This window comes from Dufourea novaeangliae, unplaced genomic scaffold (assembly GCF_001272555.1).
Source record: "Dufourea novaeangliae isolate 0120121106 unplaced genomic scaffold, ASM127255v1 scaffold378, whole genome shotgun sequence".
Taxonomy (NCBI): Eukaryota; Metazoa; Arthropoda; class Insecta; order Hymenoptera; family Halictidae; genus Dufourea; species Dufourea novaeangliae.
In genome coordinates, this window is record NW_015374245.1 from 3,749 (window position 1) to 30,782 (window position 27,034).

General features: G+C 40.6%; 2 protein-coding genes across 2 annotated transcripts in view; one reads left to right on the top strand and one right to left on the bottom strand.

Annotated features, from left to right (window-relative positions):
- The window catches only part of LOC107192501 (neprilysin-2-like), a 13,707-nt gene extending 823 nt beyond the window's left edge, over positions 1–12,884 (bottom strand). The window contains exons 1-10 of the mRNA XM_015581778.1: positions 12,127–12,884; positions 10,217–10,448; positions 7,675–7,713; positions 3,941–4,186; positions 2,831–3,039; positions 2,451–2,630; positions 1,697–1,908; positions 1,274–1,490; positions 893–1,075; positions 662–824 (exon numbers count right to left, since the gene is read on the bottom strand). Of these exons, the coding sequence (XP_015437264.1) occupies positions 662–824; positions 893–1,075; positions 1,274–1,490; positions 1,697–1,908; positions 2,451–2,630; positions 2,831–3,039; positions 3,941–4,186; positions 7,675–7,713; positions 10,217–10,448; positions 12,127–12,234 (1,789 nt within the window). The 5' untranslated portion in view covers positions 12,235–12,884. The remainder of the gene's footprint in view (positions 1–661; positions 825–892; positions 1,076–1,273; positions 1,491–1,696; positions 1,909–2,450; positions 2,631–2,830; positions 3,040–3,940; positions 4,187–7,674; positions 7,714–10,216; positions 10,449–12,126) is intronic.
- Positions 12,885–19,555: 6,671 nt separating this feature from the next.
- LOC107192502 (activated CDC42 kinase 1) lies at positions 19,556–25,147 on the top strand. The gene is made up of 4 exons (XM_015581779.1): positions 19,556–19,588; positions 20,418–20,960; positions 21,053–24,238; positions 24,989–25,147. The coding sequence occupies exons 2-4, from the start codon at positions 20,431–20,433 to the stop codon at positions 25,086–25,088; spliced, it is 3,816 nt and encodes a 1,271-aa protein (XP_015437265.1). The 5' UTR covers positions 19,556–19,588; positions 20,418–20,430; the 3' UTR covers positions 25,089–25,147.
- Positions 25,148–27,034: the final 1,887 nt, after the last annotated feature.

Sequence of the window (27,034 nt, forward strand, 5' to 3'; positions counted from 1 at the left end):
CCATGAAAATACAAATGACAGTATCGATTACGAATGAAAGAACAGAGAAAATGACGGCGATTGAGCAGACCAAGCCTTGATAGCGTCTCACCACTTTTCCTAGTCTCCTAACTCCTCTTAAGTAGGTGTATGGGTGGTTCTTATCTAGAAGGGCTTGAAAATGACTGTAATGAATAATGGAGGTGGAATAGGGGACCTAGAAAGGGACATAGGACTAACAGAGGATTCCCAAAATGGATAGAACTGAACTAGAATCTCGACCTAGTCCTAATCTCGACCTAGGTTTAAACCTAAGTTTAACCTTGACCTAGTCCTAATCTCGACCTAGTCCTAATCTCGACCTAGTCCTAATCTCGACCTGGGTCTAATCTCGACCTAGGTTTAAACCTGAGTTTAACCTTGACCTAGTCCTATCCTTGATCTAGTTCTAATCTCGACCTGGGCCAAGCCTAATCTATGTCCAAACCGATGTGATTTGGATCATTAAGCTAACCCAGACACCTAATAGGATCTAATCTGACTTGATCTCTATATGGCCGAGTCCTAGCTCTGACCAAGATTATTCTGAGCATAACCCCTGTTGCAATCCAGGCTAAACAAGACCTAATATCGATCTGAATATCTGCAGAGAAACAGTGAAAATAGCTGGAAGAGAATTTACCAATATCATTCTTGTTCGTATTGTAGAAAGCGTTCACGACCGCAGGTTCTGTGGACCACTTGTCCCTATCGACCGGTTTCCGTAGTTTCTGTAGATTGTGATGAGCGTCGTATTTCGCCACCGCCAGAACGTTCTCTAAGAAGTGATCCTCAGTGATACGCAGCTGAACAACGAAAGACAGGCTTAAAGTGTGTTACAACACGCCGGTATCTTGTCATAGGTGTCACGTACCACCACGTACTCGTTGGAGAGTTCAACTGGGTCCTTCAGGAATTCTGGATATCCGATCCTCTCGATCATGGAGTCGGCTTTACTTTTCGCGACGGCTCTGGTCTCGTCGTCCATCCAGTGGTTCTCTGCCAGGAGCTCGTTGAACGCCTCCCGAATAGTATGAATCATCTCAAGCGCAGTTTTCTGGGAATCAAATGATCGTTCAAAGAATACGAAAAAAAGAGGCCATTAACGTGACCACTCAAATGGCGAAGGTATTTTCGCTGGGTTAGAGTAGCCAAATTTATTTTGCTTGCCCCCACGAAAAATAATGAGGACATTTTTTATGGCCACCTTAACTGGAACGTCTTTAAAGATTATCATAAATGGAATACTTGCTACCTTGCTTTCGTGATTGAAGTTGTCACGTATGAAAAGAGCACCCACAGCCATGCCTAACTTCTTATTCGTCCAATCAACACACTGAGACCATCTATTTCGCTCGCTTAATATGCCCTGAAGGATCTTCCGAAATTCAACCCTTTTTTGCTGGTAGTCGTCTATCATGTGGGGCATTATCGACATGACCAATCGCCAGAGTATATAATTATGTAGGGTTCTATAACACATTGTCAGTCCTTTATTGTTTCACACATGACTGTATAGGGTAGGCCATTAAAAATTACCACCTCGTACAAAAGTTATTTAATATAAAATAGGGTTGTCATATATGACGATTCTCTTGCGAAACAACTATTATTCGACAGAAATCTCCCAAACAATTTCATCCCCCAAACACGTTCAAGCCATAAGGTACCTCGTTACCTGCGATCTGTTCTCTCCACAATACGAACCATCTCCACGAAATAAGGCATGGCGTACGCCACGATTGGTTCCTCCTCGGTAATCGGAACACTGATAAATGCCTCGAGGTAAGCCCGCCACTTAAACAGCGGTATCTCATGCTGCAGCTCGCGCAACGTCAGCTTACGATACATGGCGGATGTGTCGTGTCTATCTGCTTCTGGCAGTGACGCCTTAAAAGTCATTCGAAAATTGAGTTGAAGTGAGGTGCATCATACTCTCGAGGGATTCCTGGACTCATCTTGCCTTAGACATAATATGGTAATAAGACCAAAGCTGAGGAATATTGCAAGTAGACTCAATCGAGTCTTCAAGACCAGGACTAAAGACACATAAGGACTTAAAGGTAACAATGGGTAGCAATAATTGTTAAAGGGTACTGTAGGAGATCTGATGGGACAGGCGGTCTGTGGACGCGTTACTCCCAGTCGCTTGGGTTTTTGGTAGCGGCCGCTAGATGGCGACTTTTCTCGCAAGCAGAAAGTAGAGCCTTTGGCTACTTAAGGGACTCCGCTGAGTAGCAACCCAGGCGTCTAGGGTAGAGGTCGTATACCGTGAGCCCCACTGACGAGTCTTTGTAGACGATTCCAAAGACGAAACGCCATCTTTTTGATCCGCCTACAGTACGATTTGATCATCCAGTCGTCCAAGAATCCCTTTCTCAGAGAACAAACTGACCACGGCCCAATACAAAAGGATCAGATTACGTTCTCACATTGGCCAACTGTTTCTCCAAAAGGATCACTTGCTCGAACTCCTTCGCCGCAGTCCTGGGATCCGCCCCGAGCAACACTGCGACATTGGTCATGTAACGATGGTACGCGTTCAGCTGGGCCTCGCTATTCTTCTTCAGGTAGTAGTCCCTACTCGGCAACGCCAGCTGCATCTGATCCAACTGCGGACAATGTACGGGATCGTTAGCCAAACAAAGACTTGGGCCTAGATGAAGACCCGGTGTATCGAGAAACTGAATCGATGCGTTCCGTTCAGAAACGCTAACTTAATCTCGTTACCACCCATCGGTCCTCATTTTTTCCAGTTGGAATTCTTATACTCTGCAGACGTCGACCAAGGGGCCTTACTTTGCCGGCGCACCTGGAGGATGTTGGCGGAGGAATTCTTGTCGTCCGGGCCGACCCATTGCTCCAGCAAGACACCCTCGTTGTACTCGCCGCGTAGTCGACCCAACAGGACCTCGATCGTGAACGAGGGCGGTTTCCAAGACGGGCCCACCACCGCTGGCCATCCCCCAAGTAATAGTAGAGCCCTTTTCAGCGGGGCATCACCGGTCTTCCTAATCCGAGCTGTCACAAACATTGAAACACTCAGGGCACTGACACTAACTGCTGATTGTCTATCGTGAAGTCTGCTACCGGGTGTACCAGCAAGTAATTCATCACTGAATGGAACAATTCACGTGAAGTCTAAATTCAGCGGGGCCTTGTCAGTGGCTTGTGTCATGAACTTGGCGGTGTTGGGAGCTACTGACAGTGGGTTCTTTACATGATCCCTACCATTGGTTCTTGGGAGAAACTGAGAATAGTCTTTTGACGCGATTGGCTACCATTGATTGTTGGGAACAACTAGCTGCTGGCTTTTGACGTGATCGCTACCATTGGTTGTTGGGAACAACTAGGTATAGGCTTTTAACGTGGTCGCGACCATTGGCTATTGGGAGCAACTGAGAATATGACTTTCACATGATAGCTACCATTGGCTATTGGGAGCAACTGAGAATAGGCTTTTAACGTAATAGCTACCATTGCTTGTTGGAAGTAACTGGGAATGGACTTTTAACATGATAACTACCATTAGCTGCTGGGAACAATTAGCCTTTTCACATGATAGCTACCGTTGGCTATTGGAATCAACTGAGAATAGGCTTTTGGCATAATAGCAACCTTTTGCTGTTGGGAGCAACAGAGAATGGGCTTTTAACATGATAACTACAATTGGTTGCTGGGACCAATTAAGAATAGCCTTTTCACATGATAGCTACCGTTGGCTATTGGGAGCAACTGAGAATAGGCTTTTGGCATAATAGCTACTACTGACTATTGGACGCAACTGGGAATAGGCTTTTGACATCATCATTGACTGTTGACTAAACCAGCGAACAACTGAATTACTCGTTGGTACGTGTAGCAGAGATAGGCGACTGTTCGATTGGTGCACGCGATCGACAAAAATTTTCGTTGTACCCACGGATGTCCATGCACGACTTGTAGAACATCTTCGCCTTCAGGGTGGCAGCGTTGTCTTTACTGTTCGGCGCTTCCTCTAGGACCCGCTTCAGGATCACTTGTAACTGGTCCGCTAGCACCTCGAATGTGCTGATCGAGCTACGATCCTCTGGTATCATGTGCACCTGGTTCCACGTGCCGCAGGCGTATTGAAAGAAGTTCACGCAGGGCGCCGCTGTTCGATCCATCGCTGACAGTAAACTCGCCGCTGGAAGACATGTATAAATAGAGATTGCCTCGAAAATCGCTCGCCTGTTTCAGCTACAGTAAATTCACGATGAGTGTTCGAAGGTTCCTCGGCACTGAACATTAAATATTTCGTGAACTAATGGTCAAATGCGGTTGAAACAAATATCATTCGCTTCGGGATTCCAAGCACTACCACTATATTAAACCTTATTAAAAAGTCAGCGTTGCATCTCGGGATCTCTGCTTGTCAGTGCCAAGAAGCCTTCGAACACTCATCGAGGATTTATTGCACTTAGGAGGTCCCGAGTTGATCTTTTTTATTGAAGTCTGTAAATGATTCAATAATACCAACTGTAAATGTAATATTGTTGCTTTAAACGTGAAAGTATTGTTTAATAAACTAAATTCTTTTTTAAGAAATGGTATATGTTCATTCATTATTGGACCTCTCTAGTTTCATTAACTGTATATTCGCTAGTTTTGGGAGTAACTTTCACCAGAGGTTTTGGTAAGAATTAAAAAGTATGGATTGTGTTATGTATGTAAAATTAAATTGAATTCACTGACTTTGAAGTTCTGAAAAGTGCCAGTTGGCGCTCACATGACGCCACCGTGACGTCATCGCTCATCATAGTGTTCCAAAAAATTTCTTCTGTTTTATTTATTTATTTGGTATTTATGATTCAAATAGAATTATAAAAGATGAAAGGTAGATGGTGTTTCGTTAATGCAATTCAACTTTCGATATTTCTAAATCATAGTTTAAATTGGTTTAATCGCACCCGGTAATTTTGTGGAGGATTAATATCCCCGACCGGGCTAATCGAGTGAAAACCGGGCTCGCTGCGATCTCAGGATTAATTAAACCCCCGATAAATTATCTTTCACGGATAACGAGGTTCCTCTGGAATATTGCGACACCGAGCTCCCGGATTTTATTACCTTGAGCCAATAAAAAAATTGGTTCAAAAATCAACTTTTTAATTTCCTCTTGAAGTTTCTACACACGTTTTTACCTTGTAAACGCAAAAGCGTGGGAAAATAAATTAATTGGAAAAATGTATATCAGAATAAAAATATGTAATTATAAAAATGGTATGAAATCAAAATCAAGAAATTTTTAATATTGTATGTGTTTAAATTTACATTTCTTGGGAGATTTGAATCATTTGAAAATTCATTGTAAATCTTTTGTCGTGTTTTTGTATACCTTAAAAAAGTTTTCAAGTTAAAATATAGTCAAAGGAAGTGTTTCTTTTTTTCAATATTACGTCGGAGAACTTGTTTTCCTGTTTAAACTTCCGTGCACGATCGCATGAAAACCGTCCCCGCACACGCTACCCGCGCATTATTTCTCTGCATTTTTAAAATTCAGGTCGAGCATGCTATTCTCTTCTGCTTTTCGCGTAGAATCCACGCTTAATTAATGCTTTTTATTCTCAACCAGGCGGTAGAAAGACGCCAATTATACAATATTAAAGGAAAAATAATTCGCTCCGCGGCGTGTTTATTACCCCTTCCACTTTATTTTCTAAAGTTCAATTTTTCACGAGAGAAAATTACTACCAAAATGAAGGAAAAACGTATTATTATTACTCTTTGGATTCTCAAACGGTAATAAATGCGATTAATCCACTATTTTCATTAGAAAACTATAATATTTTTTTAATTTCACAAAGTTTCCCGCTCTCTGTTTAACTAAAATGGCGTCAGATAACGGCGCCCAATAAAGGATATATGTATTGCTATTCAGCGTGTTATACGAGGGTTATCTTTACTAAAATTGTTTTAAACAACAACAACACGAACGTGATCCTTTAACTATTCTAAAAGTATAATCCTTAGTTTCGTATAATACGAATTCCCATAACAGTCATTCTCAAGAACCTAATCACCGTGTTATACAAGGGTTACCTGTTTTAAATTGCTAAAGAAACAAAAATGCAAAGTTATTTAACGACGCATTACGATTTTTTTGACGACTGTACTTTCAAGCATTACATTATCGTTAATAATTTCCCACATACAAAGAAATTTTATTCTCAGGGCAAGTGTATCATTTACTCTAAATCATAAATATTAATACCAATGAAACAGAATTTCACTTGGACTCAAAGAAAATGACTACTATACATATCTATTAAGTCCAGTTTGTTATTAAGTACAGTTGTATATTAATTAATATATCGAACATAGTCAAGAGTAGGTAAAGGATTAAATTGAAATTCCCTTCGATTTCGTTCACCCGTCGAAATCAATTATTTCGTTTCCAGATGATAGATCCTGTCAGACGACGGTGGAAGGGGGATTAAAAAAAAAAACTTGACTCACTGCGCAGAAACCGTGGCGTCTGAACGCCGAATACATGTCGCGCGACGTAATATTCGTGTGGCGACCGAGGGAGCGAAATCCAATCAGATCGGCGGGAACTGATTGGTGGTCACTGGGAATTGCGTTTGTGCTGTGACGGAACGCGTGCAGGTCGCGAGCGCGCGCGCGCAGGCACGCCACTACGAAATCGGATTAACCGATCCCAACGGAATTGCTTGTTGACCGTAGGAGGGTGGCGAGTCAGCCTCGGAATTCGATTTTCCGTTTTCCCGCGAATTCGACGAATCGACTCGATTGATGATCCGACAGTGGCGCGGGATTTAATTGTCAGAACGGAGGCTTGGGAATGCTGACTCGCGTTTTCGATTGTTATTTATCCCTACCTAATGGAGAAATGTTTTTTGTTTTATATGAAATCAAGAGTTTAAGCATATTTCGAACATTTTTTAAAACATATTTTTTTTATATAAACAATGCGTTTGTTCAGGATAAATAATGAGTTAGTGGTGATAGTAACATCGTTTTTTTAATGTTTGGACTCGTTTGTAGAAATTTCGTACTGCTGATCGTCAAGAAATCTTCCAAATATTGTCACCAAAGTAATAATTTATAATGCAGATTCTTTTGCGAAATGACATTTTACAAATTGATTCGTATAGATAAGAAGAAAAGTAGGGATTTGTTTCTTTATTTAAGGATCTTATTGAGTTACGGATTAAATAGAAAATTGGTTGCACCTGATGGAAGTTATGTCTTTCACTGAAATACATATTCCTGTAGTGAACCCATGATTTTTGAACTAGTCATTGGGTACGTCGACACTTGCTCACCCATTTATTGTACAGAATTTCATATTATATGTCCTAAACTTTGTATAACATCAGAATTTGAAACATTTTCCCGTCTTTTCTTTTATTAAAATGGCGTGTTGCGTAGAGAAAGTAGGAGAAATGGAATTCAAAAAATGACTTGCAATTTTTAAAGACAAATATCGAATTTGAGCCTTAAACCGTTTTAAACCGTCTGTGTGCTATCTGGGTATAAATATACCATAATTTATTTAAAAGAAATAGTGAACTAAATATTGTTACAACTAATGCAAAGTAAAATTGTTAAGTAACAAACTTTTTCTTCGCTGAAAAATATACGTTGATTGATAATAGTATGTAATTTTACCTGTTCTGACGCATTCCTCCGTCATGCAGACGTTCGGACCTGAAACAAAAACGAAGTCTCTAACCAGCCGCAGCATTAAAGTCACCAGACAAACAAAAACCGTCATTCCCCCTCCTTCTGTTAATGACCCGTGAGCTAATTTGCGTTAAAAGCAAAACGCAATTTTCCGTTTCGCGAAATTCTCTTGTTTCTACCACCTGATGCTCGAGACAAAGGCGGCATTGTTATGCGCCTCGTGCTCACGAATGACGCTCCGCTATGTGTCCTTCTGCGAAACACCGTGCACCGTTTTGTTCGAACAGTTTGCGTACAAATTCCATCCTAATTTTCTAGCAATTCATTTCAATCGACATTCATGCTCTTTTATTTCGTGGGGAAAAAATCGAGGGAAATTTTGTATTACCTGCAAAACGATCTGATAAGATGTATTGATCGATAAATTATTTTTAAACAATTTGTCTTAATAAATCTAACTAAGCAAACTATTCGACAGGGTTTTCAATTTGCAAACGAAAACAGATTAATTTCAATGTATTAAAAATACCTTATGTAAATGTTGGAATAAATATTCTAAATACTGATTTATTTCTGCGAATTTCCGTACGCATATTTTATCGTCTGAAATTGTGTGCAGTTAAAAATTGAATGAATATATTTTTAACAAGTTTGTATTTCATCGAAATTTATGTTTGCACAAACATTTCCATTCTACCAACGAGCATACTTTCATTAGAAAGTAAAACTAATTTTTGCTTCTGTTCAACTTTCTATAAAAACGAAAGGAATCGTGTTAACTGTGACGTGAATTCTAGGCCTTGGTAAAATTTATACGGGGCAATTCATCGAGTTCGAAAGTTTCGGATATAATATATTATAAATGACGGTCCTATTTCGCAGGAGCGTTTATGGATGTCAGCGAAGCGATTAATTCTGCCAGTGGCTATGAGGTAATACGGCGAAGCGGCCTTTTCGAGTGGAACTTGATTGCCTCGACTCAATTCGATTCGATTCGGCTGATCGATGTTCATTTCTGACACGAACACCGCTCAACGTTAAAAGGTGCGCTCTTTCCACTACGAACTTTCGTTTCGAAGAACATAAATTTCATTTGTTGTTCGCTTAACACTCTGATAATGGAATAAAAAACGTCAGCAATTTTTTTCTCTTAAAATGGTGTCGAAAATAAATATGGCGTTAAAAGTGCCATTATACTACGTCTGTAAAATTAATAAAATTTAAACGAATAATATTTTTTTTTGAAAAGATTCTAGTGGATTACAACGTACTCTCTCTATAGTTCCGTTGCTGGGGCCTGACAGCGTGCTTATAGAGAGGTTCGCATAGCGTGATTATAAGGAGAGTATAGACAATTATAAAAAAAGTTAATAATAATCATCTAAGTATGTAATCGTTTAAATACAATCAAAGGGATACAGTTTTGTAAATCAGGTTAGTGTACCCTTCAATATTTCATAAGTGGTGATCAGTAGCAACAAAATTACGTAGGGTATTAAGCTATTAACAGCTCTGTCATAAAATATTATAGTAGTATCCATCATAAGGAGTCTCATTGTATCATCGTTATTCAATTACCGGAGCCATTAAAATTAATGAACCCCTCCATGTCTGGATCTACCCGAAATCGATAGCAATTTAATACCTCTGAGTGAATTTCGTTGATATTGAAGCTATTGGTCCAATGAAACTTGTAACATCATTTAATCAGACGTGATTAAATTCGTTATAGGCTGTTTAATACTCTTTTCTTTCAGATAGATTAATCAAGCAACACCACAATTACCATCAAGAGTAACAGGTAAAAAGGGCCCCAAGATCTTAAGTTGCGTCTGCCTTTTATAACTTTGTTATATAACATATTTTTATAACTTCTTACAAAATTCTACTTTCTGGGCGAGTCTGTAACAAGTTTGTATAACATTTCGCATCTCATTATTTAATAATAAACTCTCGTTGAATAACATATAACTTGCTAAATAATACGAAAAATGTTATACAACATATTTTTCTCTGTTTTTCTAACAATTTTTCTAACTTTGCTATATAGTGTAAACGCAGCGTTAGACCTTAAGACTCGAGGGACTGGTCCTAAAAATCCAAGGGAAAAAAAAGTGCAATGTATAAGACTGATGTAGAATTCCCTCCTACAATTTTCTAAGGTGACATCAAAATTGTACGGAACTATGGTGATGTCAATCTAATAAATTTTCCAAACACTTATATTAATGCAACTTTGCGTGAAATAACGTTATGCAAATAAAACAATTTCTATTCCGTCTCCCATAAAATCGCCATGACCCTTTACGTGCGTGCCAGTATTATTTCGGCATAGACGCCACTAATACCCAATTCAATCGCAGACTAATCCATAGCAAACACCTAACGGCCACGTCCCAGCGTCTCTAATCCCAACACTATCGGACCCCAACACCTAGGCGCGCGTTTAAAGACGGTCGACCGCCGCTTAATTAAACCGAATCGTTGTCTGTATAACTGGCGTCGTTTAGGGTTCAATTCAACTCACGGGTCTCCTGGACGCACTCGCGGCTCGTGTTCAGCGCCAGCAACAGAAGAATGAAAAGGCAAGTAGCGAACAAAGTGACGGCCAGAACACCGAGCAATTGCTGCCTGCTGGCCGGCTCTCGCCGTCTACGAGTGATCGACGTGGCCCTTGTTATGCCGCCGATCGGCCTTCGACTGTTCCCAGGATGGTGGAGCACCGTGGTGGTCGTGTTTCCATGAGGACCGTAGGTCACCTGTAACCAGATCATCATTTTTCTTTCCATTCCTTCGCGAACAATCTTGGGCTCACTGACCCCATTGGGTATTAATTTTTAATTTTGGATTATTAAATCTTTAATTAGGAGAATAGAACATAGTGATAGTTAGGGGATGGAAGACTTGCGAGGTGAAAGATGAATGGGGTTGGTTCCATATTCATATCAAAGATAGCAATTTAGTAGCACAGAGTGGTTGTAAATATTAAGGGTCAGTTACTGAGGGAGAGACGAGTGTTAATGGGTATATAAAGAATATATAAGAGTCTAAAATAAATGTCTTACCGTCGCCATTGTAAAGGAATCAGTGATCTACTATTTTTCCTTCCAATGAGGACTACACACTGGTTAACCTAACAGTTTTCAGTTATGAAGAAGTGGAGATTTACTGGGAGGACGTAGGCGCTACAAATTCTCTGGAAACTGGTATTTGGAGATTATTCCAAATAGGTCCCATATATATCCTAGTGCCCTCAAATTATTCACAAAGTTGTCATAAATTTAAGAAAATACTGACTAATAAATCCTTCTAATTTGAGTTCAAGTATGCCATCCTGCTACTATCATATCTCCCCTAGATCAATCCATCAGCAATAGAATTCTATACCTTTAATCAGAAAAAAGAGCCACTTTTTACTTGAACAAATTACTCTAAATCCTCAATTACTCCAACAATTACTCTAGTCCTATCTAAACAAGCTACTCCAGGCTACTTCTTCAGCAAGAAAAATATTTAACAATAAGTAAGTTACTTTAGTCCAATCCTTCAGAAATAAACTTCTCCACCTCCAACCAGAAGCAAGATAAATGTTCCATCAGAACTAGCTACTCTAATCTAATTCTTCAGTAACAAAATTCTCCACCTACAACCAGAATGAAGTTAGGTACCCTATTATAAGGTATTCTAGTCTAATTCTTCAGTAATAAAATTCTCCATCTCTAACCAGAAGTAATACAGATGTCCTATCAAAATAAGTTACATTAGTCTAGTCCTGAAAAAATTCTCCATCTCCAACCAAAAGGAAGGTAAATGTTCCATCAGAACTAGCTACTCTAGCCTAATTCTTCAGTAACAAAATTCTCCACCTACAACCAGAATGAAGTTAGGTACCCTATTATAAGGTATTCTAGTCTAATTCTTCAGTAATAAAATTCTCCATCTCCAACCAGAAGTAATACAGATGTCCTATCAAAATAAGTTACATTAGTCTAGTCCTGAAAAAATTCTCCATCTCCAACCAAGAGGAAGGTAGATGTTCCATCAGAACTGGCTACTCTAATCTAATTCTTCAGTAACAAAATTCTCCATCTACAACCAGACTAGAATTAGGTACCCTACCTGAATAAGTTATTCTAGTCTAAATCTTCAGCAATAAAATTCTCCATCTCCAACCAGAAGTAATACAGATGTCCTATCAAAATAAGTTACATTAATCTACTCCTTCTGGAATAAAATTCCAATCAGAATCTCCAACCAGAAGTAATACAGATGTCCTATCTAAATAAGCAACTCCAGTCCAAACCTCCGAGCAATAAAATTCCGCATCCCTAGCCCGAGGGAAGACAGATGTCCCATCTGAATAAGCTACCCCAGTCCCGACCTCTCAGCAGCGAAATTCCCCTCCAGCCAAAGAAAAGAACCGTGTGTGTGCCCTACCTGAATAGCGTTCCCGGCAGGTATCTCCTGACCGGGGCCCGGCGTCACTTCATTCTGCTCGTTGATCACGGTGGCCCTGAGGTAACCGTTGTTCCCCTCGGACTTCATCCTCGATACCCACTGTCCAACAAACACCCGTTTTCTGTCCGTTGTCTTCGGCTGGATCCAACTGTGGCCGCGGTGGAAGGCGTCCGATTTTCAACCCGGGAACTGTGTCAACGACCGGTGTAACGTTGACATCGCGGCTGCTCTCGATCGGGCAGTACGTCCGTCGTGTGTGCGGCAACTCGGACGATCAATGGATCGCCACGGGGGAATGTTTTCAGAGTCTCTCCACTTCGCGGATCGGTCAGTTCGTGGTTATCGACGGTACCTTTTCGATCATCAATTTCGACACTATTTTCGTTCTGTCTTTGACGAACTTAGGGTATCTTTGTCAGGCTTGTTGTTCTGTTATTGTCACTGTATAGATATATAGACGATTCGATTTTGGTCCATCACACGTTGCGGAACAAGATTCGGATGACTGTTCACACGCGATCAGCTAGGTTCTCGGCTCCGAAAGGATCTGTGACCGCCGTGCTACTGACGCGGACACCTCGCAGTCTCGCACCACCACGGTCTTCCTTCCCCCTCCAACTTCCGTTTTCCTCACCCTCGGGCAACCCTCAATTTTGTTTACAACTCCAGCCAGGTGGGACCTGGCAGGGATGACAAGTAGAGAAGCATCGTCTCTCTCTGTTGGTTTCTTTTTCTTTTTCGTTTTTCTTTTCTTTTCTTCTCTCCAGATCAACCGATGATTTGCATCCGAGGCCGCTATGCTAATTCGATTGTCTTTTGCACGACGCTTTTGCGTTCTATCGGTGGACCGGTTCCACGGTTATACCTTTTTCATTCTTCAGTTGTCGACGGAGAAGTTTTGCGATTATGGATTGCTTAGACGATCACGTGATTTGCAGAGTTTCGATTTATTCTTTATCGGTTGAAAACATTTTTCTGTGGATGGATTTTTTACTGATTCGTGTGGCATTACATGCTTTTTCTGTACTATTATTAATAGAATTTTGTTTATAACTTCTTTAACGTTGGATGAATTTCACTGACATTAGAAAATTTGCTTAAGATTCATTATTAATAATATTGTCAATATATTGAATCATGAAATAATACTACCATTGATGTCGAATCTATTTTACAATTATATTGTACAATGATTAGATCGCAAAAATAATCTTTAACCTTCTTTGAATCTCACAGGTCCTACTTAAATCTGGTTTATTCGAAGTTTTACCAAAAACTTTAGTTCCCAATTCTGAGCAGATAACTGTGTCGCCTATATAATAATAATAATTCTCAAATATATAAATCTATAGCATAATAAATAAAATAAATAATAATAAATGTGTTGATAGTGTAATGCATAAGTATATTCCTAATTGTTAATTTACTTTCGACAGAAGTTGCATCGCTAAATTCGAGGAGCATTTATGCAATATTTTCGAGGCTAACATAGTTGATTTACCTGTGGTGGCACGGTTCGTTGGTCAGACGATTGCGTACAACGACATCAATTGCTCGCTCCACAAATTCACCCTCCTCGACGTTCCACCCCCTTTCCCTCGCAATCGCCCGGGACATTTTCTCTTTGCCAATTCTCTCCTGTTCCTACGGAAAACGATGTTCGCGATGGTGGACAATACGCTGCGAAAAATCAACGAACTCGTTAACGCGGATCAATTTCAATTAAAGTCCAACCCATCCGTGTTATCTCGATCCAGTTACCATCATTAAATGGATCGTCGTTGTTCGTAAGTAATTTTTCAAGGAATTACAGACTCAACGGAAAATAGAAAATAATATCCGTGAGACTTTAGTATCGATCGGTATCACGGATTTTCTATTAATATCTCAATTTTATATATTACATCCCTTTCAGCGTATAAACATTAAAAAAACGAAACTATTAATTCAGTAACGTAATTGAAATAACGACTTCAATTTTATCTATTTTGGGGTGACAATGTTCAACATAAATTTATTGTGATCAGTAATGGAATAAATTACATTGTACACAATTATTTATACAATCTTTATGCAGATCGTCCCCTAATTAACAATTGTAATTTATGTACAGTAGTCGAAGTGTTTGTAGGCATTAATTTGGCTATAAATTAGTTATTTCAATCAATATTCTTCCTGATAAACCAAACACGAATCAGATTGAATATTGATAGAAAATGAAATGGCAGGAAACAACCCCTAAGAATATTAATCATAATATCACCAATTAATTATATTTACGTGTCTTTATTACCAACGTTCCACCCGGCTACGAGAGTCACTCGAGCGTTAAACCCTTTCAACCCTCCACGAGAATCTTCTCGTCTCCAACCCCCTACCCCCAGTCCGCTCGCCACATTTACTGCTTTGAGACTGAGTCTCTGAAAAAAAAAAAATTCCTTTCTCGTGTAAAACAGAGTGGAGAGAAAAAGAGAGCCGGGATTTTCATAAACATATTGTCTGGAAGTGCGTTGTGGTAATGCTCTCTTTTTACGCGTCGAAAAAACAATTCCCCCGTCCGCTTTGAGACAGAAAGGGGTGGCGGAGAGCATTAGGAGCGTTTCAAGCCACTTGTTTACTCGGGGCGTGTGCAACAAGCGGTTGATCAGACGCGAGGCGTTATTGATGAATATTTGCAATGCACTTTGCGGAAGCGAAATAGGGGTAGCGGCGGATGGGGTAGTTTAAACGCGTGTGGAGTGCGACGACGTTGTGGTAATAATGCTTCTTTAAACATTTCTAACCACTATTATTTGAATGAATAGAAATTAGGAATTTCACAGTTAAAAGGGATAGGATAGTGGAAATTTAAAGGTGGTAATGATAATATATGGGATAATAATTATTATTTGTTAATGTTCGCCTTAGGGCATTATATGGGATAATAAATAATAGTAACACTATGAAACTACGTGAATACAATGGTAATTAGTTAAATTAAATTATTTAGTGAAAATCAGTAATACACAGAAATAAAATATAGCAGAGGATATAAGGGTGAGAATCTGCCTATCTGTGTTTAAGCCTGACTATCATTAATCAATTTTTGATTTTTGGATCGAACTTTGGATTTTTATTGTTTTATCGAATAAAGGGAATTTTTTAGTCATCGAGTTGGTAATACAGATGAAAAATTGTTTATATGGTCGAAAATGTAAAAATGAAGGATATGCAAATATAATTTTACATTAGGAACGGTGGTATTTAATTACGGTATTCGTATGATTTCTCGCTTGTAAAGTTCCAAAAATTCTACTGGTCTGGAATTCATGTACCACAGGAACGAAGTGGTATGAACGAAACCAACACTCCAGAACAACCCCCGATGGTTTACACATCACAGATGCAACAAGCGGCGTCGTATTCGCCATGCTACTTGAACAAACTACTCCAACGGTGGCGAATTTTAAAACAGAAATAATTAACATGCTATCAAAATTTAACACGAAAAAAATACTCGAAGTAATGAATATAACCGAATAAACATGCAAAAGAAATTCAACCCCCAGTAACTTCAGCCCTAAAAAATATTACTTTATCCGATAGAATAGTACATAGTGAAGGTAAAAAAAATAACAAATTATTATTAAAAGTTTATAAATTGAAATATTCAGAGGCATGCAAAATTTCACCAGAAAGGGGTTGAGTCTTTCACCACGATGGCTGTCACTAAATTCTGCTGTGCTTTTCCAGAAGTGTTCGATCTGTGACAAGCTGTTTCAATTTTTTCCCGTGGACGTGGAAATGTGGGAAAAACACCAGGCGACGGTCAATGCCGGACTGATGGAATTTCGGCGCGACTGCGCCCCTTGCGACAACTCAAAGCGACAGCGCACTTTTTTTTCGCAGACACGAAAAACACGATTCAACGATATTTTTAAAACCCTTTCTGCAAAATGATTCCGATTTTTTACGCGCTGTTTATTCAATTGTTTAGAGGGGTTATTTTCTGTTAGGGGTGTGGAAGATTGAAAGTGAGAATTTACAAGTTTTGTTCCTGCTAAAGACTATAAAATTATATGAGATGTTTTGTGATTTTATTTGACTTCAAAGAATAATATTATTGTCCTCAATTATGTTTTATCGTACAATGAATGAATTATTTGCAGAAACTAAAAAGATTCAGTTAAGATTTAAATTGTTTCCCACGATATTTTAAACTTGTATCGTATAATTAACATTTTAAACTCTGTTATTTTATAATTATACGAATATTATTGTACAATTACAAATTAAGGGAAAACACGAATAGCACAATTTTATAATATTACTGGAACTAAAAAGATTCAAGTAAGAATCTTTTGTATTTTCAACTAATTAAAAGAATTTAGACAGTAGTATATTGAACGTATCATGTTGAGGCATTTAAATGGACAGTATAAACCGAAAGAGGTCAAAGGCAGCGATTTAAATTTTTCAACAGCCACGAAATTGGGAACTTCAATATTTGTTCACTTTGGTTGGAATTTCCGATAAATATTCTCGTTTTGTGTGTCTCGTACCACTGATACCGTTTCTGTTCCCCTTCCAATCTATCCTCATTTCTCTGTTGCTGTTGCTGCTGCGGCTGTGACTGCGTTTTCACGAGGCTATTGCTGCCACAAGTCGATATCAAGCATGCGCCGTCATTGTGAATTCACGTCATTATCTTGAAAAGTCACGCATGCAACTCAATAGTTTCGCGACAATTAACAATATAATAATAAGTAGTAGCTGTGACTTGGTTTACTGACTTTTCTCAACCACTATTTTTTCTTTTTAAACCATCCCCCAAATTTTCCATGAATATTTTCAAGTATTACTATAAAAAATTACTAAGCTCAATATTAACAATATCAAGCTAATCACGTTTTATTTGAACACTTTGCATATTCCAAAAGTTATCCCCCTAAAATAAAATTGCTCTGCCAGCTTTTCACATCCTCGAACCACGATTTTTTGTCAAACAATACCGAAATTTTCCACGAACTTGTTCAAACATTACAATAAAAAATAGCAAGCTCAATATTAATAATATTAAAAACTAGTTATGTATTGTTGAATAATCTAGTGTTTTAAACAATTAAGTATGGACGGTCAGAGTCGATGGCCGGATCAATCGTAACCCATAACAAGATTTCATAGAATCGTAATCACATTGATGAGTCGTTGGTGACCCTGTCATCGGAATCTGGAGGTTAAATATGATTAAAAGATAATTATTAGAAGTTTTGTGTAATAGCGTAATGTGGTTTAAGAAACACATATGCTATTTGAAAACATGTGTGTGTAGTTTAATTGAGATAATTCTGAAACATTGTAATGTGATATTTGAATTTGCAATTGTTTTCTGAATTATTGAACAGTGACGCAATGACGTCTCCTCGATGGTACGCGCATCGAATACATCATTCACGTACAAAAGGCGGTTGCACGGGGGACATTAAAATGCCAGAGGAATTCTACGCTCCATGTAGCCGATATGGATAACACAATAATGATAATTATCAAGTTCGTAATTATCGTCCTCGCCCCATTCAGATATCATGCATCGGATCTGCAGTAGAACGTGGAATTAAAATTTTTTCCTCCACGCGGTACCCCAACTAACAGACAGTTGGAACTATAGAAATGAAGAAATTATGAATAAATTATTGTCCAACTGTATTGCAAATATTACAAGATTACGTTTTATTTCCTTCTACCTGCAAAACGAATTTGATAAAGTTATTTTGTCTTTTTCTACGAAATCAGTTACAAAATTTTATTATTCAAAATCTGTTTATCAAATTACTAACTATATTTCAATATACATCCTTGGAATAAACTTTTTTAAAAAACAAAGATGGGTAAACAATTTAAAAAACATTAAAATATAAATGTGTAAAAGATAATGAAATAAAAGTTCTTACATTTAATGAAGCTATTTTTTCAGAAAAGAAGTATATAATAATATATCCAGCAGAGATGGGCAAATTTGTTATCTAGGCAAAGTTTGATGAGAAGGAATGAAAGATAAGAAAAATATTCCGTCATTGATTAAACATAAAAATGACAACTTCTATAATAAAATAATATTCCGTCTCGAATAAGGAGACACTTGACAAACAGTTAAATAATCTAATCAGCTGTTTAAAGGTCAGTATGACGCTCTTAGATACAGCTGTTCTTCACTATCAATTTTTCGAAAAAAATAATGCTCAACCTTGATCTCCAGTACAGCCACGAGCAAACTCGGCTTCCACTAGGGGAAAAAATGACGTAAGACAAGTGCCTCCTACCACTTGATAAATTTATTTTAAGTATTGAAATAAATATTAGAATGCATGTTAATTTGGCATGAATTTCCGAAATTTCCAAGACCAAATAGTAAAACGTCCTTTCCCTACGCCACTTTTTCCCTTAGCGGAAGCCGAGGTTGCACGTCAGTGTACAAGTGCACACAATTCAAATGTACCCGCGCGATGCAACGGTCACTCCACCCTAGGGACCTCCTCGCAGCATCCCAAAAGTCCCTACTCCATATACCCAATCTCCGTAAAACCGTACACTCCGCATTTCCAGACCACTACTACCATTAAAAAAAAAAGCAGATTTACACGAAGAACACGCAAATCTAACGATCATCCCAAAAGGCGAAACGAAACCAGTCTCGTGCGTGCAAAAATTTTCGATCGATTTTCTGCGACGGCGCCATCTCGGCGACGAGCGTTCAGCTGCATCCTGTGTGCATGGTCCGTGGCAGTAGCAAAATAGTGCTCGGTCGGATGGTTGGGGTTTTTCGTTCGCATCATCGGTCCAGGGTTCGAAATTTAAAAAAAAAAATAAATAGAACAGGGGATCCGACGCAAGATGTGAGCGATCTGGCGTGCTCGACGTCCCTGCTCGATAAACGTCGTGTCGTCGGTAGTGCAGCACGCGCGCGCCCGTGGCGGAGGAAAGAACGGAACCGTTTTAGGTTAAAGGACGAGCTCCTAGCCCCCCGTCATCGGTGTCCCCGCGGGAGTGCATAACAATGCGCTGTGTGAGAAATTCGTACGGTGAAAGTATCTCGTACGGCGTGCAGCTGGAACTCGGACGGGAAGGTTGTCGCGATTTCCTCGCCTTTCTGTTCACGTCCCTTTTCTGAACCCCTGGTTTTCTCTCCGCCCCCACTTTTTCCTTTTTTTTTTTTGTCCCTTTTGGCCCCCGTGCGTGTGTAGTAGTTTCCTCTCCTCGCGATTCGTGCGCGTCGGTGTGTCGTACGTGAACGGTTCCAGCGTGAAAGAAAGAAAAAGGGGTGGAAAGAGAAAAAAAAAATGCTGAGGCTCGGGTGGCGATGATTCCGCTCGAATTTCGCAGATTGAATATCCCGACGCGACGGATGATAAACAAGACTCCTCGTCGACAAGAATGGAGGCTTGAGTGCTTCTTCCGCTAAAAGGTGATCAACAATCAACGATGTTTCTTCTCACTCTAACTTGGCCAGTCTCCTTCTTCTCCGCCGGTCTTTTCGAGCGAATGATCCGCGATCGTTTTGTTAAAGTTGTGTGTGTTTGCCGTTGATATATGCTGCTCTTCCCACTGATGCATGATGATGATGATGTTTGTTGATCCCATGTAATTTGTATGGTAATTGTTTACATTCGTTTGTTTTGATACTGGTGGATATTGTTTTGATTCGGTGGTTTGTGATTAATTTTTGTGGTCTTTTTGATTTTTTTTCTATGATAATTACTGATGACGAATAGTGACATTGCCAAATGTGCATGGTGTAAATTATTTCTGAATTTTCCCTCAATTTGCACTGTCACAAAGAGATCTCTTTGATGTGTTATGATGTGAGTGCAATTTATGCTTGGCTTTTTTTGCATGTGTAAAGCAACGCGTGGTACAGCATGTACTGGCAGTGATTCTCCTTCACGGTTAAACATTATTTCATTTCCTGTTTAGGGGGAGACTGAATGTTAAATACCATATTTGTAGCATCCTATACACCCACAATATGCTTTCATAGTAATTTTCTGCTTGATAACAGTACTTCTAAGTGAAATAATGTTTTTATATAATTATTACGTATTCTTTGTAATTTTTTTTGTACCTGCATCTACATACCTAAAATATATTCTGTGTCACTTTCTTCCTAACATCAGCTGATTTTCTTAATCCTTTATAACATTATGTTGTTAAAATAAATTAATTCCTCACTTACTGTGTTTTTACCTGTTATTTCCATTAGTATATATTTATAATTAGGAATAGTCTTTTTGTAGACTATTAGAATAAATGAAGATGGCAGATGATGAGGGTACCGAATGGTTGCAAGAACTATTGCACGATGTTCAACTGTCACAGTTTTTCACAAGAATACGAGATGACTTACAAGTCACTCGGTTGCATCACTTTGACTATGTTCAACCAGAAGATCTCGAGAAGATAGGGTTAGGGAAGCCAGGCATCAGGCGGCTGTTAGATGCCGTTAAGAAAAAGAGGAACACACAATGGAAGAAGAACTTGATTACCAAGATCAGGCCTGGCAGCAGCACAAAAACCACCAAGAGAACATCACAACCGGTTGAAGGTTCTTCGGTGTTGACATGCCTCATACAAGATAAGGATGTGACATTGTCCACCAAATTAGGAGACGGTAGCTTTGGTGTAGTTAGACGTGGAGAATGGACATCGCCTTCAGGAAGAACACTGCCAGTTGCCGTGAAAGTTCTGAAGGCAGATGCCTTGACACAGCCAAGTGTCATTGAAGACTTTGTGTCTGAAGTTCAAGCGATGCACACGCTTGATCATCATAATCTTATTAGGTATGTATTTCACTGAACGTAATACAATTAAAAGAATAGAATTATGTGATTAATCAATTGCTACATAGACTTCAATTGTTTGTTTTTTGAAGATTGTATGGGGTAGTACTATCGCAACCAATGATGATGGTGACAGAACTCGCTCCTTTCGGAGCATTGTTAGACTACTTACGAAAACAGTGTGGCCGTATTTCAGTATTAACTCTCTGCAATTACGCGTTGCAAGTTGCTACGGGGATGGCATATTTAGAGGCGAAACGGTTTCTCCATCGTGACCTAGCCTGTAGAAACGTTCTCCTGAGCTCCGTAGATAAAGTGAAAATTGGTGACTTTGGCCTAATGAGGGCCCTGCCCCAACAGGAAGACTGTTACGTTATGACAGAGCACAAGAAGGTACCGTTCCCGTGGTGTGCACCGGAATCGCTAAAAGCACGCCAATTCAGTCACGCGTCCGACGTTTGGATGTTTGGTGTCACGTTGTGGGAGATGCTGACATTTGGCGAGGAGCCATGGGTTGGGCTGAACGGTTCGGAGATTCTGCGAAAGATTGATAAAGACGGGGAACGATTGCACGAGCCAGAAGGTACGCCGCCAGTCATGTACCAATTGATGTTACGATGTTGGGCCCGGGAACCCTCGGAACGACCGACATTCACGTCCCTACGGACATCCCTGACAGGAATGGTTCCGACCGTAATGAAAGCCGTGAATCACTTCGAAGAAGCCGAGAAAATGACCATCGAACAAGGTGACCAAATAGTGATTCTAGATGGTCGGCCTGAGAACTACTGGTGGAAGGGTCAAAACCAACGAACCTTTCAAATAGGCTTGTTTCCTCGTTGCCTGGTCGATCCTATGAGACGCAAGCAACCTGAAGACATAAGTAAGCCTTTAGAAAACTCCTTTATCCATACTGGGCACGGTGCACCTTTTGGGAAAAGTTGGGGTAGTCCTATTTACATAGACGACGTTTACCTACGAAATCCCATGGAACCACCTGACGTTGTGGGCGTAACTACTGCCCCGGATAGCCATCTGAAGAAGAAATTTTTCAGCACCACTCCACGATCACGGAAGCAATTTAACTACACAAAATTTCAGAACGACATTAGAGCCAGCTCGGTGAAATCGACCAATGCCACTGGATCCAGTAGCCAAGAGGGTAGCTTGATAGACTTGTCCCCGGAAGAAATAGTGAACACGAGCGTCGCGCAATCTGATACTGCCTGTCGTCGAGTGGTTAATATCCTCGACGAGCCTATCGACGATATGGAACGACAGCAACCGGTGAATTGGCAAGAGGATGATCCTAGAACGTACGCCAACTTCCCAGAGAACGTCGATCCTGCGTACTCGGACCCATTCGACACATCGTCGGTGTTTCTGAAGCTTCCTCATTCAAGATACTACAGCCAAGTTCCACCTGACATGAACAGTCGGTACTACAAGACTCAGGCGTACGGGAACGTACAGAATCAAGATGCCAGTAGCTGTCCGGATAGTACAAATTATTTCACGCCTGAATCTGGATCGGATGTCAGTCACTATTCCATAAACCTGAGCAAAGAGAATCGAAACGACAGTATTAATCTGAACGTGAACGTCGACGCAGAAGACAGCAACGCGTACTCTCAGAATCATTATAGCGAAATTGACAAGCCCAGTCCTCCGCAGACCAGTTGGTCTACCTGGCCGGAGGACCTTCAGAACGAGGCGCAGCAGACGTACGTGAACGTCTCTAGTCGAAATCTTCCGAGTTCCGATGTCCCACCACTTCCACTCATGGCTCCCGATGAGAGTCCGCCGAAACCAAAATCGAACCATGATCTTGCCCAAAGTCTGAACGAGCTGACTATCAACACTCGTACCGTGTCCCCAAAGAAGCTGGACCCAACGTTTCTGGCCGAATTGGAGAAACACTTAGGGGAGAAAGAGGCGAGCAAGAACATGAACGCCAGTCAAGAAACCGCAAGTTCATCCGAGTCGTATTCATCGGTGAACAAGCTGCAAGAGAACACGATCCCAGCGCTACGACCACCACCTCAATCGGCCAAACCGAAATCTCCACAGATCGATCACAGAACGAGCAATTTACCCACCAAAGTACAGAACTCCTGGCCGTCGAAAACCACGAATATCCAGCAGCCACGTCCCCAGCCTGAACAACGAGTGTCGGAGACACCGACCGATCAAATGGTCTGCCAAATATGGCAACAATCGCAGGCGTCTCAGCAGAATCCTTATCCCAACGAAACGAGCATCAATAGGGTCCACAGCAATCCACCGACGAATCTGAACCTGTTGCAAATCGCGCCCAGTAACCTGGGGAACCAATACAACGTCACCAAGACGAACATCAGTCACGCACAAAACTCAATAGCGGCTAGTCCAGCCAGTCACTTCCAGAATCCCATTCTGCCCATCGCGAGCCACGGGATCACGCAGATACAAAACGATCTCCAGCAAGCGCACTCGAGCAACGTCCCCTCGAAACCGGCCAGCGCGGTGTTCTCGGAGCAGGTCTACGCGGAGCTGAAGCAAACGGTGCCAAACCTGGAGCAGTTGTCCCAGAACGAGTTCAACACATTGTACAACAAGACCGTCCAACAGAATATCCTCAGGAACTATTACGCTGCGAGCACATCGTCCGCCCCCGACTCTAGCAATCTAAGTCATAGTCATTATTTGGAGGGAGCTGCTGGTAGTTCGCAGCAACAACAACAACAACCACCACGAGCCGGTCAGACGAGGAGTTTCCCGGTTCAGGGTCATCCGTGCGACTTTAGCCCGCATCTGAAACAGCCGCCAGTTTACAATCCACCGCCGCAACCGGCCTGGAGTCCGATGAAATCTATCCAGAACGGCTTGGTGCCGGGCCAGTGTCCCGTAATGAAGACCAATCTGGGCAACAGCGGCAATCTGTTGCAGCTCGTGCACCCTAATCTGCCGCAAGAGGCTGCCATGGTGTCCCAAGCCCCTACGTTACGAAGTGGTGTACCACCTCAAATGAACGAGACGGTCGTTAATACTCAATTAGCCCCCTCTACGTCGGCGTACCCCTCTGGAGTCAGTCCCCCGTTAACTGGAGCCTCTCAGCAGTTGGTCATGTCCCTTAACGACGAGTTTCGCGCAAACAAAGTGATGAAGGTGCAGAGGGAGGCGTCTGACGCGTCCCAGCAGGAGATACTGACGGCGTTACAGGCGACCGGTTGGGACACCAATCAAGCCGCGAAGCAGATCCTGAAGGACAGACAGGCCAAGATAGAGTCTCTTGTGAGGTTTGTACCCGATTCATTTGTAGGGGACTGATAAGGGAAGGCACGGAAGTGTCTCCCTCCGATTTTGATGAAACTTCGTATGTCTGTTGAGCAGTCGAAAATATGGGATACGTGTTTTTTTTTATCGGCTGGGGCGCGACTTTAAGGGGTGAAGCCACCCCTCAAAATTTCGACCCGAAAGTACTATCTCGAAAACCAGAGGAGATACATGAAAATTTCTAATGGACGAGGTTTGCGGTTTTTTATGTAGAATAATATGGTGCTAACAAATTGTCCAAGATATTTGTTTATAACAAAAAAATTTCGGATCGTAACTTCAGGGGGTGGTTTCACCCCTTAAAGTCGCGTCTCAGCCGATAAAAAAAATATGTATTCCATATTTTTGACTGCTTAACAGACATACGAAGTTTCATCAAAATTGGAGGAGGACACTTCCGTGTCGTCCCTTGTGAATACAGTTAATCCTCGATGAGGGTTCGAAGGCTCCCCGGCACTTACAAAGAGAGGTCCCCATGTGTAACGTTGACTTTTTAATGAGGTTTCTGACAATGATAGAACTTGGAATTCTGAAGCCAGTGATATTTGTTTTAGTTGCATATGGCTATTAGTTTATGAAAAATTTAACCTTCAGTGCCGAGGAATCTTCGAACACTGATCGATGATTTACTGTATTATGGATTCTTGATGGTGTAGCAATGTAATCAAACTAGACAGATAAAAAATGATGTAATTGAATGTTTGTACTTCCAGACTGGGCTTGGCAGGCAGACAGGAATGCGAGGGTGCTCTGAAGCAGACTGAATACGACGTAGACTTAGCGGCTTCCCTGTTGTTAGACCAGGTCAGATGAAAGTAGACCCTAAGCAGACCGTGTCACAACTTTACTGAAAATATTGTAAAATAACTAATAGCGAGATATACGTATAAAATATAGAATGTATTTATAAGTAATAGAGCCATACACGTGTAAACGAGGCTACGAGCTGCGGTCACGATTCCAATTGGTGTCTCCATTTAACGTGCTTCGGAACATTCTGAAAGACGTTTTGAGTTTCTCTTTTCCTTCGTGTACATATTTACGTTTGAAACCTTCCGATTAGAGATTCGAGAATTAGGAGAAAGGTGTTTCGATGATTTTCAGGACACCAGGAGAAAAAAAGTTGCATTCCAGAAAACTACGCGAATTGTTCCGCGAGCCTCCGTAGCGAATCGAACGTGTAGATGATATAAAAAGAAAAACAATGCTTTTGGGCCAGCGTGTAACTGCGATGTCGCCGCTGAAAGATAAGTTGAAGGGGTGTAAACGAACCAAAATTCTATTAGAGATAATTCGTATTATTTTTTTAACGATTAAACATACTCCTTCCATTATTACACGTGTATCTCTTACCGAGTGAAAAATTATTTTCTTCTGCCGTTTTATCGTATGGTGGCTTCGATTAATCCTTTCTTGTTCATCTCCGGTGTCTAGATGACTGTACGTCTTCGTGAGAGTACCGAAGCAGTATTTTTCTTTTTAATTTTAAGCGACCATTGAGAATATTTAGGGTCTTCCCGAAATGATCTGGCGAAAATACGTATAATTTTGCAGACGAACGTCGAAAAATTTGTTCGTGGGACTAGCAATAGATCTTCGCCTATCAACTGGAACCTGAAGCGCTTCGCGTCAAAATTATCGTCCGTAATTAGATCTGCGTGCGTAGAATCCAGAATAAAAGCGAAAGCTTTTGTGAATCGATATCATTTGCCTTTGCAGTTGTCTGTCTAATCGTCTAAAAACTGTTATGTCGATTACTCATCTGTCTCTCTGTATATAGCGTGGTATAAATACCGATATACATTCTTCTGTAGTCTCATGACACGTAACAGTACGACAATATCCCTGGGAAAATACTCGTAAGAGTTAGACGACTGATTCACTAATGTCCAAGCACGTATTGTCCCATGTCGTATGAAGGCAGAAAAGTATTAAAAAATGTTCATTTTTTCAAAAAAAAAAGAAAATGGGACATTTCATTTTTCTAGTTCGATTTTTCTGCTGGCTCATTCTTAGATGTCAATTATCTATAGTGTTCTATAAGTGTAAGCACAGTACACCAGTCTTTCGATGCGAGAGTTTCAGGTTCGTTGGAAAACTAAAGGGCCATTTAAGGCTTCTAGAGGATCACCACTTCTAGGAAGTGGACCTTCCATTGGATGATGGAGCGCTGTTACCCGATGCCACATCATTGTTCTCGACTAGTACACTTCTAACCTTGAACGTCTTAATGTTAGACGTGCACTTAGGCTGTCCGGGTAAAAGCGGCGTCATTCGATGACAAAAGCGTGATAAAACGGCACAGCGGAAAAACCGATTTAGTTGCATAGAGAGAAAAACCGCGTTGCGCAAAAAAAAAAAGGAATAAAACCGGATATTGAATTTGTAACTGTGATATGCGTTACTAAAGGCTCTAGGCGACACCGTTTTTTTTTTTTTTTTTTTTTTCGAAGATAGAGGGGAGGAGCTATCCCCTGGTGTCCTTTTTAGGGGATAGACCGACGCGTAGATCGTATCTGCATAATACCGGGAGTGTACATAGACGTTTAGCGACTGAGTTGTAAGCTGTAACTAGAGTGTGTATGCGAGTGCTCCGAGCTGATCGTGTTTTGCCTAAATTCGGGGACGTCCTCTTGCGACCGCGGGGTTCCCGGATTGTACAGTTACGCAGACAGGAAGAGACGTATGGTAGGCCCATGGATCTCCACCTGCAAAGACAAAATTCGATATTAATTTTTGATTGTATTACCTTTGGTTTA

Bases quoted from the DNA above. Each gene is read 5' to 3' on its own strand.
- LOC107192502 (XM_015581779.1), top strand. From the start codon at position 20,431: ATGAAGATGGCAGATGATGAGGGTACCGAATGGTTGCAAGAACTATTG. The intron at 20,961-21,052 runs GTATGTATTTCA...TGTTTTTTGAAG, and splicing joins GATCATCATAATCTTATTAG to ATTGTATGGGGTAGTACTAT. The intron at 24,239-24,988 runs GTTTGTACCCGA...TTGTACTTCCAG, and splicing joins AAGATAGAGTCTCTTGTGAG to ACTGGGCTTGGCAGGCAGAC.